Genomic DNA, 17,283 nt, shown 5'->3' with positions numbered 1-17,283 from the left:
ATTGCAATGTATTTTCCTTAGGAAATACAGCTTTGCTGCATCCCAAAGGGTTTGAACTTTTGTGTTTTCATTTTCATTTGTTTCCATGTATTTTTTAATTTATTGTTTAATTGCCTGGTTGACCCATTTATTCTTTAGTAGGATGTTCTTTAACCTGCATGCATTTGGAGGTTTTCCAAACTTTTTCCTGTGGTTGATTTCAAGTTTCATAGCATTGTGATCTGAAAATGTACATGGTGTGATCTCAATTCTTTATATTTATCGAGGGCTGTTTTGTAACCCAGTATGTGATCTATCTTGGAGAATGTTCCATGTGCACTCGAGAAGAATGTGTATTCTAATGCTTTAGGATGAAAAGTTCTGAATATATCTGTCAAGTCCATCTGGTCCAGTGTATCATTCAGGGCCATTGTTTCTTTATTGACCCTCTGTCTAGATGATCTGTCCATTGTTGTAAGTGGAATATTAAAGTGCCCTGCATTTACCACATTCTTACCGATAAGATTGCTTACGTTTGTGATTGTTTTATATGTTTGGGTGCTGTCAAACTGGGTGCATAAACGTTTATAATTGTTAGCTCTTCTTGATGTTTAGACCCTGCAATTATGATATAATGGCCTTCTTCATCTCTTGTTACAGTCTTTCATTTAAAATCTAGTTTGTCTGATATAAGTAATAGCTACTCCAGCTTTCTTTTGACTTCCAGTAGCATGATAGATGGTTCTCTATCCCCTCACTTTCAATCTGAAGGTGTCCTCAGGTCTAAAATGGGTCTTTTGTAGACAGCAAGTAGGTGAGTCTTGTTTTTTTTACCCATTCTGATACCCCATGGCTTTTGATTCGAGCATTTAGTCCATTTACATTCAGTGTTATTATTGAAAGATACGGGTTTTGAGTCATTGTGTTATCTGTAGGTCTCATGCTTGTAGAGATATCTCTGGTCCTTTGTAGTCTTTGCAACATTCCACTCACAGAGTCCCCCTTAGGATCTCTTGTAGGGCTGGTTTAATGGTGATGAATTCCTTCAGTTTTTGTTTGTCTCGGAAAACCTTTATCTCTCCTTCTATTCTGAATGACAGGCTTGCTGGATAATGGATTCTTGGCTGCATATTTTTCCTATGCAACACATTGAAAATTTCCTGCCACTCCTTTCTGCCCTGCCACGTTTCAGTAGATAGGTCTGCTACTACCCCTATGTGTCTACCCTTGTAGGTTAAGGCCTTTTTGTCCCTAGCTGCTTTCAGAATTCTCTCTTTGTCTTTGTATTTTGCCAGTTTCACTATGATATGTCATGCAGAAGATCAATTCAAGTTGTGTCTGAAGAGAGTGCTCTGTGCCTCCTGGATTTCAGTGTCTGTTTCCTTTCCCAGATTGGGGAAGTTCTCAGCTATGATTTGTTCAAGTACACCTTCTGCCCCTTTCTCTCTGTCTTCTTCTTCTGGAACTCCTATGATACGGATATTATTACATTTCATTGAATCACTTAGTTCTCTAATTCTCCCCTCGTGGTCCAGACTTTTTTTATCTTTCTTTTTTTCAGCTTTCTTTTTCCATAATTGTATCTTCTATTTCACCTATTCTCCCCTCTGCCTCTTCAGTCCTCGCTGTCACTGCCTCTACTTTATTTTGCACCTCATTTACAGCATTTTTTAATTCATCATGACTGTTTTTTAGTTCCTTGATCTCTGCAGCGATAGATTTTCTGCTATCGTCTATACTTTTTTCAAGCCTAGCGATTAATCTTATGACTATTACTCTAAATTCTTGTTCAGTTTTATTGTTTATATCTGTTTTGATCAGTTCTTTAGCTGTCATTTCTTCCTGGAATTTCTTTTTTTTTTTTTTTAATTTTTTTTTTCAACGTTTATTTATTTTTGGGACAGAGAGAGGCAGAGCATGAACGGGGGAGGGGCAGAGAGAGAGGGAGACACAGAATCGGAAACAGGCTCCAGGCTCCGAGCCATCAGCCCAGAGCCTGACGCGGGGCTCGAACTCACGGACCGCGAGATCGTGACCTGGCTGAAGTCGGACGCTTAACCGACTGCGCCACCCAGGCGCCCCTTCCTGGAATTTCTTCTGAGGAGAATTCTTCCGTTTCATCATTTTGACTAGTTTTCTGTCTCCTATGTGTTTTAAAAGCTTGTTATGTGTCCTGCATCTGTGAGCACCACTATATTAAAGAGGTGTCATAAGCTATCTAGGGCCTGGCCCTTGAGGAGGTGTTTTTTGGAGTGTGTTACTTGCTCTCTGTTGTTAGTGACTCTGGTTGTTTTATCTCCCTACCTGTAGTGATGTTTTGAACCCTCCACCAAGTGTGCTTTGATTTGTTTGTTGAAGTAGCCCTTTAACAGTATCCTGGGGTAACACAAGCCCACGAAGATGAGTGCGTTCAGTGCACTACATTCAGTGCAAAAAACCAAAACCCGCAGAGCCGTTCTGGCTCCGAATGTGTGGCGTTCTGCTGTGAGGCAATGCACTGCGATGCACGCGGTCATTGTTTCTCTGTAGGCTTGGAGGCGTCATAGTAGGGGGACTGAGGGGTGCAAGGGGTCACTCCCTCCCACTTCACCTCCCAGAAACACGGGGACTCCAGAAACTTTTTGCACCAAAGACGTCTTCACCCCATCATCACTCTGAAACACCATCACCTAATAGTCGCATTTCTTCCATTGGCTATTATTTATCCTGTTTTGCTCCCCTTATCCCTCATGGGGCAGGTGCTTTCTGGGAGCAGTTACTGAGGTCCTTTATAACTCCCCGCCTGGTCTAAAGGGCTGCCTTCCTTCAGCCTTTGGGGTAAGGGGCCTATAATTGTAAATTCACATGTAGTACCATAGGTCCCTGAGGATCTGTCTGCTTTTTTCCCTGGTCTGTTTTTGCTCTGTCATTCAAATTGGGTAATTTCCATTTCATGGATTCTTTCCTCTCTCCCCTCCTTTATGCCGTTGAACTCATCCACTGAGCTTTTAGCTTTGGTTGTTTTATTTTTCACTTCTGAAATTTACATTTGGGTTCTCTTTATTATCTTCTATTTTTTTGCTGAGACTTCAAATTTTTTTTTTTTTTTTTATAAGGGCTTTCTTTTTTCTCATTTGGTTTCAAGCATGTTCGTAATTGTTTAAAGCATTTTTAGCATGCCTTCTTTAAATCCTTGTTAGATAATTCTTCATCTTGGTGTTAGCATCTGTTGATTCTCTTTTCATTCAGTTTGAAATCTCCCTAGTTCTTAATATTCTGAATGATTTTTGATTGAACCGTGGATAATTTGTGTATTATGTTATGAGACTCTGGGTCTTCTTTGAACCCCGTATTGACACTGCTTCAGCAGAGATTGTTGGGGGAGGCATCTCATTACTACCAGGTAGATGTAGAAGTCCAAGTTCCCTACTTGCTTCCATTGATACTGGAGTGGGTGGGCTCTTCCTTACTGGGGATGACGGTTCTGCTCCCCTACTTGGTCTCTGCTGACATTCACTGGGGATGGTCTTGTTATTGTTGGGTGATGGTGAAAGCCCTGACTCTCCACAGTGCCTTCTCTGAGACCAGAGAAGAGCCTCAGTACTGCTGGATGAAGATAGACATGCAGGCTCCCCACATGGTTTCCACCGACATGGTGGAGGTGGGGCTCATTATCAGCTGGCACACATGAATGTTCTGACTGCCTACTTGGCTTTCTCTTTCACCAACCTGGAAGGTATGTTGGGGTGCCTCAGTGCAGCCTCCTAAATGTGGAAGTCTAGGATTCCCTTTTGGCCCTTTGCTCATATGAGTGAGGGTGGAGGCACAGTTTTTTCCTGTAGTGTTTGGTTGGTATGGTATAGTTATTGCCTCAGAGTTTTCTGTTTTCTTAGGCTGTCCTTGACTGTTTTGCTAGAGAGAGCAAGCTTTGGGGGAAGATGCTTTTTTCTATACCCTTATGTGTTTCTGGAATATTGTCTGCTTAACTCCATATCTAGGATGCATGAGGCAAAAGAAAACCCAGGGAGCTCACCGGTGTATCATTTCTTGAGTCTCAAAGTCCCCAGTCACCTTGCCTTTTTCGTCTCTTAGAGATTTCTTGTATTTGTTTTCTATATAATGCCCAGGGATTTTACTTAACAGGAAGAACAGAGGAAAGTACTTCTACTCAGAAGCAGAAGTATCCTTGTGATAGGTATTTTTCAGTGATAGCCTCTTTTACTATATATACTGTAAGGATCATAGGAGTAATCTACCCTAAAAACATGACTTTTGTTACTGTCTGTGTATGCATTTTGCATTTATGTAATTTACATATCATTTCTATAATCAGTTGAAAGCCCCTTAGAAAAATGATAACATCCTGGTGTTACTATGAGTATATAGCGATGATAACACAGAACTTTGCTTAAGAATGTAAATATGCTGTACTAAAGTTGAAGTAGCTTGTGGTTATGGTTTTTGTCTCAGTCTGACAAGAATTCTACTTGCCCTGATAGGAGGATCATATTGTTAGAAGAGTCTCTGAGTTCTTAAGAAGTGCTCCAAGGCAGAAGTTTAAAGAAAGCAAATCATGGACATGCTGGAAGTATTCACCACCCCGTAATCCTTCCTCTGTTTTTAGCCCATACAAAGTTTTGTGTTTTATTTAAAAAATTTTTTATATAATATATTCTGACAACTGAAGTTACTCAGTTATTCTCAACCTGTTATATATAGGGATTCACCTATTATATACAGATTGTGGCATGAAAGAAATTATCTTCCCTGTAGCTCAGCCATGTATGGTGAACTACAGTAGAGAGGACATCTAGGTACCCCCACCCTCGTCCCCACATGTACATACCTTGTCCACATGAGAACTTAGGCACTTTCTCATAGGCGCATGGTATGAAGGGAATTAGGTAAGATAGACTTGAACTCAGAGGGATCTTGGCCTTATTCCCTAGTTATCTTTATATTGATTTGAGGGGGACCTGGGTGGCTCAGTCAGTTAAGCGTCCGACTTTGGCTTGGGTCATGATCTCATGGTTTGTGAGTTCGAGCCCCACATCAGGCTCTGTGCTGACAGCTTGGAGCCTGGAGCCTGCTTTGGATTTTGTGTCTCCCTGTCTCTGCCCCTCCCCTGCCCACGCTCGCTCGCTCTCTCTCTCTCTCAATAAATAAACATTAAAAAGTTTTCTATATTGATTTTTTAAAGTCTATATATTACTTGAAAATTAGTAGAAAAATAATTGTGAGAAAGATATATAGCATTCCTAAGTGTGACTAATGCTGGTTTGCAGGCTGAATGTCTTAGTGGCTTAATAGTTTGGGTATGTATAAATCTAACCGGTTATTTTCTGCCACTCTAAGCAGGATTGTACTTAGCAAGTTCATGTTGATACTACCCCTTTCATACAGATTCTTAGAGCAGGTAATGTAGGTCTTTCCTACACTGCTTTGTTGACGTGAAATAATCCTAACTAATGGTGTACTCTCCCCTTGGTCTAACTTTTAAAACTTCCTTGCTTCAATTTAAACCTTTTCTTCTTATTTCATCATTTGAAGGTATTGTTGATTTGGATGGCAAATTGTGGAATGGGTTTTTTTATATACTTGTATTTGTAATATGATAGTCTGTCATATGAACATAACCTAATGTTTTTAAATTCTCTTCCTTTAAGGTATTGTATCCAGATCTGGGACCCTGACTTATGAAGCGGTTCACCAAACAACACAAGTTGGACTGGGGCAGTCTTTGTGCGTTGGTGAGAGATTTTTGATAAAATCATTTTACTGTAACACAGTGTCTTCACTGAAAGAGTAGAGTACTAATTATTATTTTGATTTTTTTGTAAGAAGTTTTGATAACCATTTCATTAAAAAGATGGTGTGATCTTAAATTTAATTTGCCGAAGTGTGAAGCACCACCATATATTTTCAAGATTCATGGTCCAAGGTTTGACTTTCATGTTGAGGAACAAGCACCGTGAGACATTTAGCTCCGGCAGAGGCTTGGTGCCTGAAAACACCACTAACTTGACTTGCTGTGAAGAAATGGTTCTTCATTAGGACTTTTGTTACTGTAATTATCATTTTGTTGCCATTGTAAACTGTTATTTATGCTTCACAGTTAGGGAATTCTTTGCTGTTTGTTGTCTTATTCTTAAGGCAACCTTCTGAGGCACCTCTGAGCTGAAAAGTTGTACTATTGTAGCTTTATTGGTGAGAAAATCTATGTTGAGGATGATTGAGCTCCCAGAACCTCTTTTTTATCTCATTATACTGCCTACCTCTTTTAAAAGTAACAAGGTTTTACATTTTAAAATAATTTTAGTATTTGTTGCCAAAGCCAGGCAGTTTTCTCATTTTTATAAATATTTCTTCAAATTTTTAGAATAACTTTTAAAAGCCTTTCAAAGGCCGTCTGGGTGGCTCAGTCAGCTAAGCGTCTGACTCTTGATTTCAACTCAGGTTGTGATCTCATGATTCATGAGATCAAGCCCCACGTAGGGCCCTGTGCTGACAGCGCAGGAGCCTGCTTGGGGATTCTCTCCCTCTCTCTCTGCCTCTCTCTCTGTCAAAATAAATAAAATTTAAAAAATAAAAGCCTTTCAAGAATACCTTTTTATAATAAATTATACAATATAGCCCTGGAGCATTATTAGGATTGAGAGCCATAAAATCACTATTGGAAACCTTAATTGAGCTGCTCTGTGTACAAAGCACAATCTTAGCCACAAAGTGATGGAGAATAAGAACAGGTTTGAAACAGAGTTCCCAAAGTCATGTTCTCCAGTGTCTGTTTTTAATTTGTAAAATGCTAATAATAATAATGCCCATTTCACAGAGAGGTTAGAAGAATTAGGAAATGGCAGTTCTAACGTGTGCTGAGGCACAGTCCTTGACACACATTTGGCACTCAAATGCAACTTCTCTTCAGAGGTGCATTGAAAAGTAGGAAATCAATCCTGCTTTCAGTAAGTTTACAATGTAAAAATTTTGTAAAGTGTCAGCCAATCTTTGGGAACATTTACTTTAATCCTATCCAAGTAGTTGTCTTTAAATGCTTGTGCTGTAGTCATTACCCTGTATCTAAGGGAAGAGGGGTCAGTGCACCCCCAACTCTATCCCTCACTGGGACTTGGGTCTTGAAACTTGTACGCAGTTTCTCTGCAGTGTGCCTCATCTAATAGTTACTTTGTGCAAAGAAATTTGTAAAAGGTTTAATCAGAGAAGAGACATTCTTTTGTCTTCTGTAGCTTGCAGCACAAACACACATTTTCTTAAAATGCTTGAAAGAGTTATTTGGGAATAATTTTGTGGGAGGGAAGAAGCTTGATAAAGGAGCTAAAACAAAAAGAAGATAGTCTTTGTGAGTATCAAAAGGCAACCACCATTTAGCATTCATGTAATATTAGAAACAAATAAATGTAGCACTTTGTGATTGTTTTTAATGTTCAATGCAAGAGTGATGATACATTTTAAAACAGTGGTGAGAGGGGTAAGCAAAGTAAGAAATGAGTTGAAACAACATTTCTAAGCCTAATTTTTGTGGTTTGTCCTTAAATTTTCTGCTGGTGTTGATATTCTTCAACTTTTTCAGGCATTGGAGGTGATCCTTTTAATGGCACAGATTTTATTGACTGCCTTGAAATCTTTCTGAATGATCCAGCCACAGAAGGCATCATATTGATTGGTGAAATTGGCGGTAACGCAGAAGAAAATGCTGCAGAATTTTTGAAACAACATAATTCAGTAAGCTTGGGTTTGGGTTTGGAAAAATATAGCTCCCTGCACGTAGTAGACACTTCCTGAGCTAGTCGCTGCTGCACTGCTGTTGAATCTTACTTTCCCGACTTTGCTTTTGCAGAGGTTGCTAACGGCCTCCATTCATCCTTCGTCTCTATCCTCTTGGTTTTTCTCCTGGTTCTTCTCGTCTTAATTTTCCCCTGGATTTACTTTCTGTGCCTGTTCCTTAAGTGCGAATGACTAGTGTGTATAAACATCATACTTCATGCAGCTTCCAAGGCAGAAGCCTCAAAAGCATCTTTTACTTCCCTCTCATCACCTGTTTCCACTCAGTTATTACCACGATCTGGCCTCAGTAATACACTGAGATTCAGAGCATCGTCTGTTATTGCTCCCTTTGCTCTGGTTTCAGCTGCCGTCTTACCTCATCTGCACCGTGTCTGTGGTTTCTTCCTGATAATCTCTACTCCTGTTCCTCAGCCAGCACTCCCTCCCCTTCTCTCCTGGGCCATCCTGCTCATGGCCACCCAATTATCTGCCCTTCGGAAGCTCAGACACCGAAGCCTCATGCCCCCTGGTTTTATTGAACCATTACAGTTTCCCATTCCGTATCGGATGAAGTGTGGACTTAGCATGTTATTCCAGTCCCTACACACCTCCCTAACCCTCTTCTCCAGCTCCATGTCCCATCTGACATGCCAGTTGTTTTCATTCCCGCTTGCCTTCGCCTGTTCCCTCTGCAAGGCATGCTTAATATCCGATTCTCACTCTGGTCTATGTCAGGGACAACAGGGAGCGGCATGTTGGTGCCCAGCCCAGTCCCCTGGCCCATGAGGCACCAGTAAGTGGTGGATAAGGAGAGAATAAATAGATTGTTAGGAGTTTGGGGTAAAATGTTACTAGAGTGTCTCAAATTCAAATAAGTTGTAAAGTTGAAATTTAAGGAAAAACTGACTTCTCTTTAGGAAAGAGGTTAATATGACATTATTACCATGTTCAAGTGAATTTTGGAATGTATTTAGACCCAGCTCTGAATCTCTTGAATAGCTTAGAATTTAGTGTGAAAAGCTAAGCATATACATTTTACTTCATTTCATGTATGTTTTCTTATTCCTGGCTAGTCCTTATGGGGCTAATTTTTATTAAGAACCTACTGTGTTCAGTACTCTAGGTTGAACAGGTGACATAAAACACTTAGCACAGTACCTGGCACAGAGTGAACCATATTATCTGCTGCCACCATTACTGTTTTTAGTATTATCATCATCATTACAATGAGAGTAGTTACTGGTAAAAGTGGTGTTGTTTAATCTTGACCCTTTGAGTAGGATGTTTTTGTCCTTTTATGAGTAAGGAAACTGACACAGGAAGGTTAATAACTTGCCAGTGGTAGGTGTGCAACAAATGAGCTAAGGGTGGGATTCACCCCCCAGGTCTGCCTGACGTGTCCATGATCCCATGGAGGGATCAGGAATTGGATTGCAGGGATTAAGGGCAAGGGTCAGCAGCCCCGGGCCTCTGATCAGACTACACTGACCTCATCCTGACTGGTCTTTCTGTTTTGGGGCTTTCACATTTCTCATTATTTCTGTATCCTATTTGCAGACTACACTTCCTCATAGTCTTTTTAATTGTATTTTCTCTTCTTAAAAAATTTCAAGTGACTCTTCTTTGTTTATAGGACAGACTATAAACTTATCTGACATTCTAGGTTCATCAAAATCTTGTTTCTTTCTAGTGCAGTATTCTCACTCTGTGAGTATGGGGACAGAGGGATCAAGTAGAAATTAGTGCCACTCAGCGGTGCCTGGGTGATTCAGTCACTTAAGCGTCCGACTTCAGCTCGGGTCATGATCTCATGGTTCGTGAGTTCGAGCCCCGCGTCGGGCTCTGTGCTGACAGCTCGGACCCTGGAGCCTGCTTCAGATTCTGTGTCTCCCTCTCTCTCTGCCCCTCCCCCGCTGCTGACGCTGTCTCTCTTTGTCTTTGAAAAATGAATAAACCTTAAAAAAAAATTAAAGAGAAATCAGTGCCACTCAAATATGAGATGCTCATATAACTGCAGAGCCCACATGTGAATGAATAATTGACCTGTAGACTCTTTTCTTTTTAATTCTGTACTATAGTAGATGCTGGGCATACAGAGCTAAGTGAGAACATAGTTCCTGCATTCAGGGAATATATAGTTTGGGAAGGGAACACATGGGAAGTCAGTCACAGCCACTGTACTTAGTGTAACAGTGGAGACTTGTTAAGGGCACAGCAGGGTCCCTGAATGGAAGATGATCAACCATGAGGGCATTTGTGGAGACTGTGGGAGGAAGAGTCAGAAAGGCTCATGGGAGAAGAGAAGACTTGAGCCAGGTCTCAGAAGTTAAGTAGAAGTTTGCCAGGTGTCCAAGGAGCGGGGAGAGCATTCTCAGCAGCGGAACAGAGGCCGAGCAGCCCGGAATTGCTGCACGGTGAAGAGCAGGAGGAGCGGTGGGAGACGAGGCCGGAGTAAGCAGGGTCAGACCACACAGGCACTGGCGTGCTGGCACCTTAGCACAAGAAGCAACCTTTCTAGTAATCGTTCACTGCCTCGTACTCACAGTTAAAAAACAAAACACAACTGACTTCATTTAAGAATGTCCTTGATGAAGCAGTGGAGATTATTAAGTTTGTTAAATCCTGACCCATAAGGCAGTATTTTGTGATGAAGTGGGAGGTAAAGCAGCTTTCCAGTTGAGTTGTGAGCTGAACTAGCTGCTTTCTTCATGGAACACCAGTTTTACGCTCCAGAACGCCTGGCAGACACGCAGGTATGTGGACTGGGGTGTTTGGCAGAACTTTTCTCAAAAATGAACAAAGTGAACCTGCCATGTCAAGGAAAACAATTTGTAGTATTTGTTGACAGTGATAAAATTTGAGCTTTCAAGTGAATATTCATAGTTTGGAAAAGTCGCTTCTGCCACCGTGAACTGGAAGACTTCCTCCTACTAAAGACTTTTCTAATGAGATTGATAATGATGAATATGGTTTGTTGATACTGAATGATGAAATAGATCAGCATCCGGAAAATGTACATAACTCAGTGAACCTATGCTTTTCATCTGACCAATGAATCTTACAAAGTCATTATAGGTAAAAGATCCATTCAAACTGTAAGACAGATCAATGGATTTTAAAGTAACAAAGGACAGAAAGTTCATTGCTATGGTTTCGGATTCCAACATTGCAACTAACCTTTAAGAAATTACCACTTGAAGAGGTTTGTGTAATATCAAAGAAGAATATCCACAATTATCTGACAGGCTATTAAAATTCTTCCCCTTTTCCAACCATGTATGTATGTGAGCTCAGATTTTCTTTTACTTCAGCCAAAATAACATATTATGATAAATTGAATGTGAAAGCAGATATCAGAATCCATTTGCCTTTTGTTAAATTTGACATTCAGGAATTGCAAAAATGTAAAATAATGCCACACTTCTGAGGAGAATGTTTTTTAAGATTGTTTTCAAGTTTTTATTTTTATTTTATTTTATTTTATTTTATTTTTTATTTTTATTTATTTTATTTTATTTTTTTAATTTACATCCAATTAGTTAGCATATAGTGCAACAGTGATTTCAGGAGTAGATTCCTTAATGCCCCTTACCCGTTTAGCCCATCCCCCCTCCCACAACCCTTCCAGGAACCCTCTGTTTGTTCTCCATATTTAAGAGTTTCTTGGGGCGCCTGGGTGGCGCAGTCGGTTAAGCGTCCGACTTCAGCCAGGTCACGATCTCGCGGTCCGTGAGTTCGAGCCCCGCGTCGGGCTCTGGGCTGATGGCTCAGAGCCTGGAGCCTGTTTCCGATTCTGTGTCTCCCTCGCTCTCTGCCCCTCCCCCGTTCATGCTCTGTCTTCTCTGTCCCAAAAATAAATAAAAAACGTTGAAAAAAAAAATTTAAGAGTTTCTTATGTTTTGTCCACCTCCCTGTTTTTGTATTATTTTTGCTTCCCTTCCCTTCCCTTGTGTTCATCTGATCTGTGTCTTAAAGTACTCTTTTGAATGAAGTCATATGATACTTGTCTTTCTCTGACTAATTTCACTTAGCATAATACCCTCTAGTTTCATCCACGTACTTGCAAATGGCAAGATTTCATTCTGTTGATTGCCGAGTAATACTCCATTGTATATATATATATATACCACATCTTCTTTATCCATTCATCCATCAATGGACATTTGGGCTCTTTCCATATTTTGGCTATTGTTGATAGTGCTGCTATAAACATCGGGTGCAGGTGCCCCTTCAAAACAGCATACTTGTATCCCTTGGATAAATACCTAGTAGTACAATTGCTGGGTTGTAGGGTAGTTCTATTTTTAATTTTTGAGGAACCTCCATACTGTTTTCCAGAGTGGCTGCACCAGTTTGCATTCCCACCAGCAGTGCAAAAGAGATCCTCTTTCTCCGCATCCTCGCCAACATCTGTTGTTGCCTGAGTTGTTAATGTTAGCCATTCTACATTGACAGGTGTGAGGTGGTATCTCATTGTGGTTTTGTTTTGTATTTCCCTGATGATGAGTGATGTTGAGCATTTTTTCATGTGTCGGTTGGCCATCTGGATGTCTTCTCTGGAGAAGTGTCTATTCATGTCTTTTGCCCATTTCTTCACTGGATAATTTGTTTTTTGGGTGTTGAGTTTGATAAGTTCTTTATAGATTTTGGATACTAACCCTTTATCTGATATGTCGTTTGCAAATATCTTCTCCCATTCCGTTGGTTGCCTTTTAGTTTTGCTGATTGTTTCCTTCACTGCACACAAGCTTTTTATTTTGATGAGGTCCCAATAGTTCATTTTGCTTTTGTTTCCCTTGCCTCTGGAGACGTGTTGAGTAAGAAGTTGCTGCGGCCAAGATCAAAGAGGTTGTTGCCTGCTTTCTCCTCGTGGATTTTGATGGCTTCCTGTCTTACATTGAGGTCTTTCATCCATTTTGAGTTTATTTTTGTGTATGGTGTAAGAAAGTGTTCCAGGTTCATTTTTCTGCATGTCGCTGTCCAGTTTTCCCCGCATCATTTGCTGAAGAGGCTGTCTTTATTCCATTGGATATTCTTTCCTGCTTTGTCAAAGATCAGTTGGCCATATGTTTGTGGGTTCATTTCTGGGTTCTCTATTCTGTTCCATTGATCTGAGTGTCTGTTTTTGTGCCAGTACCATACTGTTTTGACGATTACAGCTTTGTAATACAGCTTGAAGTCTGTAAGTTTTTATTTTTAAATGATGTAATTTCTTAGTTTTAATTTGAAATACAGGAAATATCGGATATAATTTACATAAACAAAAGTTTTTTGGGATTGTCAATTTTTGTGAGTGTAAGTGGTTGTAAGACCAAATGATTTGCGAACTCCTGGCCTAGGGGAAGGTGATCGTGCCTGAAGGAAGGCACTCAGATTCCACTGAGTGCAGGTTCAGCCTTTTATAGACCTGTCTGGCTACCTTATTGCATCTGGACTCCTATTATGAACAGGATATTTTCATTCACTGTGAAATTTTACCATATATTAAAACAATTTTTTTTGGTATCTCTTAACTGATTGATAATATTTTATGTTATTTCTTTAACTGTATAAGTCTAGAGAATCGTAGATTTTTATTTTTAACCTCAGAATCTAGTATGGTGTTCTTTACATATCTAGAGGTTGCATAGTAGAATGGATTTTTATTAAATAAAACTAGTCCTGATCTTCCTTAGACTTCGTAGAACTGCAGAGGACAAAGGGCCCTTGGCCAGCATTCTGGTTTAGCTGTTTCATTTCATAGATGAGGAATCAGAGGTTTACAGAGCTGATGTGTCTTGTCCACAGTCAACCAGCTTTAGTCAATAGGAAATTGAGTCTGGTGACTTCTTGTCCTGCATCTTTTCCAATCTACCTTCCACCTCATCTTTTTTTTTTTTTTTCTAGCAAACTTATTATGGGTAAACTAATAATGAATTAAGATACAAAATCAGGTTGAAATAAAACAACCTGATCTAGTGTCTTAATTCATTATCACAAATTGCATAACTTCTATTTTTTTTTTTAGTGTACTTTTATTTTTCAAATGAAAGAATCTTATATGTATTTGTAAAATAGTTTGTGGACAGCCAAGTTGAAGTTTAATACCTAAACAGACCAAACATTTACTCAGGATTCTCTTCCTGAGATTGTGTGAAAAGTCATGTCCTCTCAGAGGAGAATGCAGGGGCTGCAATTACAGCTTAATGTTTGTGCTGCTTCTCTTAGTGAGGATGGCCGGGCCCTGCCCAAGCCATTTGCCATTTACTTTCAGACTCAGGAATTTGAAGTCCAGTTTTGGTCAACTTCTTCATTACAGTGTTTAAAATATCACTTTCCAGGGTCCCAAGGCCAAGCCTGTGGTGTCCTTCATTGCTGGTTTAACTGCTCCTCCTGGCAGGAGAATGGGTCATGCAGGGGCGATTATTGCTGGAGGAAAAGGTGGAGCCAAAGAGAAGATCTCTGCCCTTCAGAGTGCGGGAGTTGTGGTCAGCATGTCTCCTGCGCAGCTGGGAACCACCATCTACAAGGTGAGCCATGACAGTGACCTAAGGTCTCTGAAGTTACAGGCCTTCTAGCACGCGGCCACACTCACTGGGTGCCCAGAAACTGTGGCCCTTTCCCCTGGGTCTTATCTGTTGCTTTCTTTCTGGTGTACAACTCAACAGGCACCAACGGCTCCGTTAAGGCCCCAGTGCCCTAATTAGGCATGACCAGGAAAGAGATTCTGATTTTAAGACATTTAACTTCTTTAAACATTGCAATTTGTTCTTTTGTGAGGGGCAAACTATGATCTACAAGAAAGTATTTCAGATTCCATAAGTGCCATGAATTCCATTTGGGGGTAGTCCAGGGCATTGCCTTGCATTTCTTTTTTTTCATTGAGGGCCTTTGGGATATGGCTACCCTGATCTCATAGGTTTCTGTTTCTAGGGAGAGGGGTTGAAGGCTGAGTGACAAGAAATGAAAACTGGATGAGGAGGGAGTTGATGGGGAGCAGGGAAGGGAGATCAAAAGAAGAGGTGGGGGTTTCCAGATCTTGAGCATCTGGCCCTGGCTGTGTTGGGATGCCATTGTTTGCAGGTTGGAGGCGTACCTCTTAACCATATGCTTTGCTTTATCGTTTTAAATAGCATCTTGGTTTCAGATGTTCTAAATGATTTGTTATCTTCCATAATCTCTTTGCAATGAGTTTTAGCCTCTTTAAGTGATAATTTAAGGCTCTCTTTCTCTTTATTTTTATGACGGTTATAGCCTGGACAAAAAAGCAAAGCAAAAACCAAACATTTTAAACGTGTTGAGAACAGGCAGCAATTGTATTCCCAGGAGGGAACCATGTTTTGGCTCAGTGTTTTCTGCCCTTGTCTTAGGGGTAATTAAATGGACTCCTTGTTTTGTTGAATCTTTGTGTTATCCTGTCTTTTGAAATAAGACACTGTGTGCTACAGTCCTGGGTGGTTAGTGAGTGTGTGAAGATGAAGTTTATTTAAAAGGGGGAAAAGCAAATGCTTACATTCACTTTTGAGACTTGCATTACCATTTTTCTCCAGTAGGTGGCAGCAGGCAACTACACATTGGTTTTATTCGAATTATTACAGTCTAGAGGAATATGATTTTCTGTATTGTTTCCTTTTCAGATATTTCTGAGGTGCACTTGACATTCTGTTCAAACCTTAACTGAATCTGCATTTAGTCTCTTTCTCAGAGAAACGAAGCAAACCTGTTTCCATTGCCTTATTAAAAAGGCCAGTGTGGTTCATGTATGGCATTAAAGGTTTGCATAAGTAGTTGAGTTTGTCAACTCTTAATAATAATACTGCAGTAGAAAAATAAGTACAGTTCAAAGCTGCTCAGCCTCTGTGTTTGGGAGACATAAAGTTGAGCCTCTGCATCTAGTTTAGTGAAATTCAAGCTGACACAGCCTAATTTGAAAGCTGTTACATTGTGTTCAAGCACCTTCATCCTGCTACATTTCACTTCTGTAATTTTTGGTTGTTCAAAGGATTCTAAAGATAAGAGGTTTCAGAATCACTTTGACCATGAATGTGATTTGAATCTTAAATCTTTTTATCCCTTCTCTCTTCTGTGTGTCTCTGTTTCTGAAGGAGTTTGAAAAGAGGAAGATGCTATGAAAGGAAAACCAAGAAGTTGCCTAAACCTATAGAATGAATCATTATGGAAATATGAACCCGTGGCTGTTTGCGTCTGTTGTCCCCTGATTGTCAACCTGTGCGCCTATTGCTGGTCTGTCTGTGCAGCAGAAAGCCAGAGCAAGGTTCAGAACGTCCTAGATTGAGAGATTTCCATCGCATCGTATAGCAGACAGCCAATAAAGCTACCATTTGATTTGAATGTGGTTTTGAAGCTTTTTATTGTCCCGATGAGGTGGGTGGGGAGGGTGAGAGAAGGGGAGGTGTGTGTGTGGGGGATATTGTGTGTGTTTTAACGGACTCTGTGGAGAACACTGTAACCAACTTTTGAGAGAACGAGGCTGTAAAAATTTCAGTGCGGCATTTGTCTAATTATCTTAGACCCAGAGTAACTTTAGTTCTCTTTTGAATCCTAGTTTTCTCATGTATATATATAGTACTACTGTCTTTCAGGATAGTTTTGAGAACTAGAGCATATATAAAGGCAACTTACTTGTTGTCAGTGCCATTGTCATCATCATCATCAGGATTACAGGCAGAAGCCCATCTTTGTTTCGCTTGAGAGGTGGAAGGTCTTCAATAATGCTGTGTTTTCCTGTGGTTCTGCAGAGGGCTCTCCCCTTCCCCATCCAGAGCCTACTTCTCTTTGCTTGCGAATTAAGACATCTGCTGCAAGGAACCAGGACAGTGGGTAGCCATCCTATACTTTTGTTTAAAGGGGAGCTTGTTAACAAGGAGCAATTCCAGTGGATATTCTCAAATTGTGTAACTGCCCTGAAGGAAAACAAGAGCTGCAAAAATAAAATTAGGGAGGAGCCCCTGAAGAAAGACTGTGGGGAGGCCTTCCTGCGGAGGGGCTAAGAGTTGGGACCTGGAGGCTGAGAAGGTACCAGCCACGCAGCAGGCCTAGCACCCAGGCAAAGGCAGGGAGAGGGGAACAGCTCACCTTGAGGAGGCGAAGGGACACTGGTCTTTGGGGGCAGTGAGCCCTGGGAGGAGCTGGAGAAGATTTTGGGGGGCTGGGGAGACAGAGGTGCTTCTGGCACTCCCATGACCGTGCCCAGGCTGCTGAGGGCACAAAGAGCAGGATTTTTTTTTTAAATCTCAATACCCAGGGTTCATTGTCTTGCCGCTTCGAAGAATGAAGAGGTGGACACAAAATAAAATGAACAGCGGGCAAAGGTTTTCAGAGTTTAAGATTAGAAAGTAAGAACAGTATGGAAGCTCTCTTTACAGAGAGAGGGCATTCGAAAGTGAATGCCCGCAGACTATAGGCAAGGGTCCTTGTTTTATAAGGTTCTGGTTGGCACCCCCTCCCCTTCTCCCTTGTTCCTTCTCAGGTTCTGCCCTCATTGGCCGGACAACTCTAGGTGCTGGGTTGTCTATTCCCGATTGACTCCATTCCATCGTGTGA

The 17,283-nt window shown here is 40.8% G+C and overlaps 1 protein-coding gene across 2 annotated transcripts in view; it reads left to right on the top strand.

Moving 5' to 3' along the window:
* SUCLG1 (succinate-CoA ligase GDP/ADP-forming subunit alpha) overlaps positions 1-16,071 on the top strand; it is a 40,501-nt gene extending 24,430 nt beyond the window's left edge. For both annotated transcript variants that reach the window (XM_043603831.1, XM_043603832.1), the window contains exons 6-9: positions 5,625-5,708; positions 7,547-7,698; positions 14,061-14,249; positions 15,825-16,071. In XM_043603831.1, coding sequence (XP_043459766.1) covers positions 5,625-5,708; positions 7,547-7,698; positions 14,061-14,249; positions 15,825-15,851 — 452 coding nt within the window. In that variant the 3' untranslated portion in view covers positions 15,852-16,071. The remainder of the gene's footprint in view (positions 1-5,624; positions 5,709-7,546; positions 7,699-14,060; positions 14,250-15,824) is intronic.
* The last annotated feature ends 1,212 nt before the right edge of the window (positions 16,072-17,283 follow it).

The sequence above is a fragment of the Prionailurus bengalensis genome, chromosome A3 (assembly GCF_016509475.1).
Source record: "Prionailurus bengalensis isolate Pbe53 chromosome A3, Fcat_Pben_1.1_paternal_pri, whole genome shotgun sequence".
Taxonomy (NCBI): Eukaryota; Metazoa; Chordata; class Mammalia; order Carnivora; family Felidae; genus Prionailurus; species Prionailurus bengalensis.
Note: the sequence above shows the minus strand (reverse complement) of the source record. Positions and strands in the feature narration are given on the sequence as shown.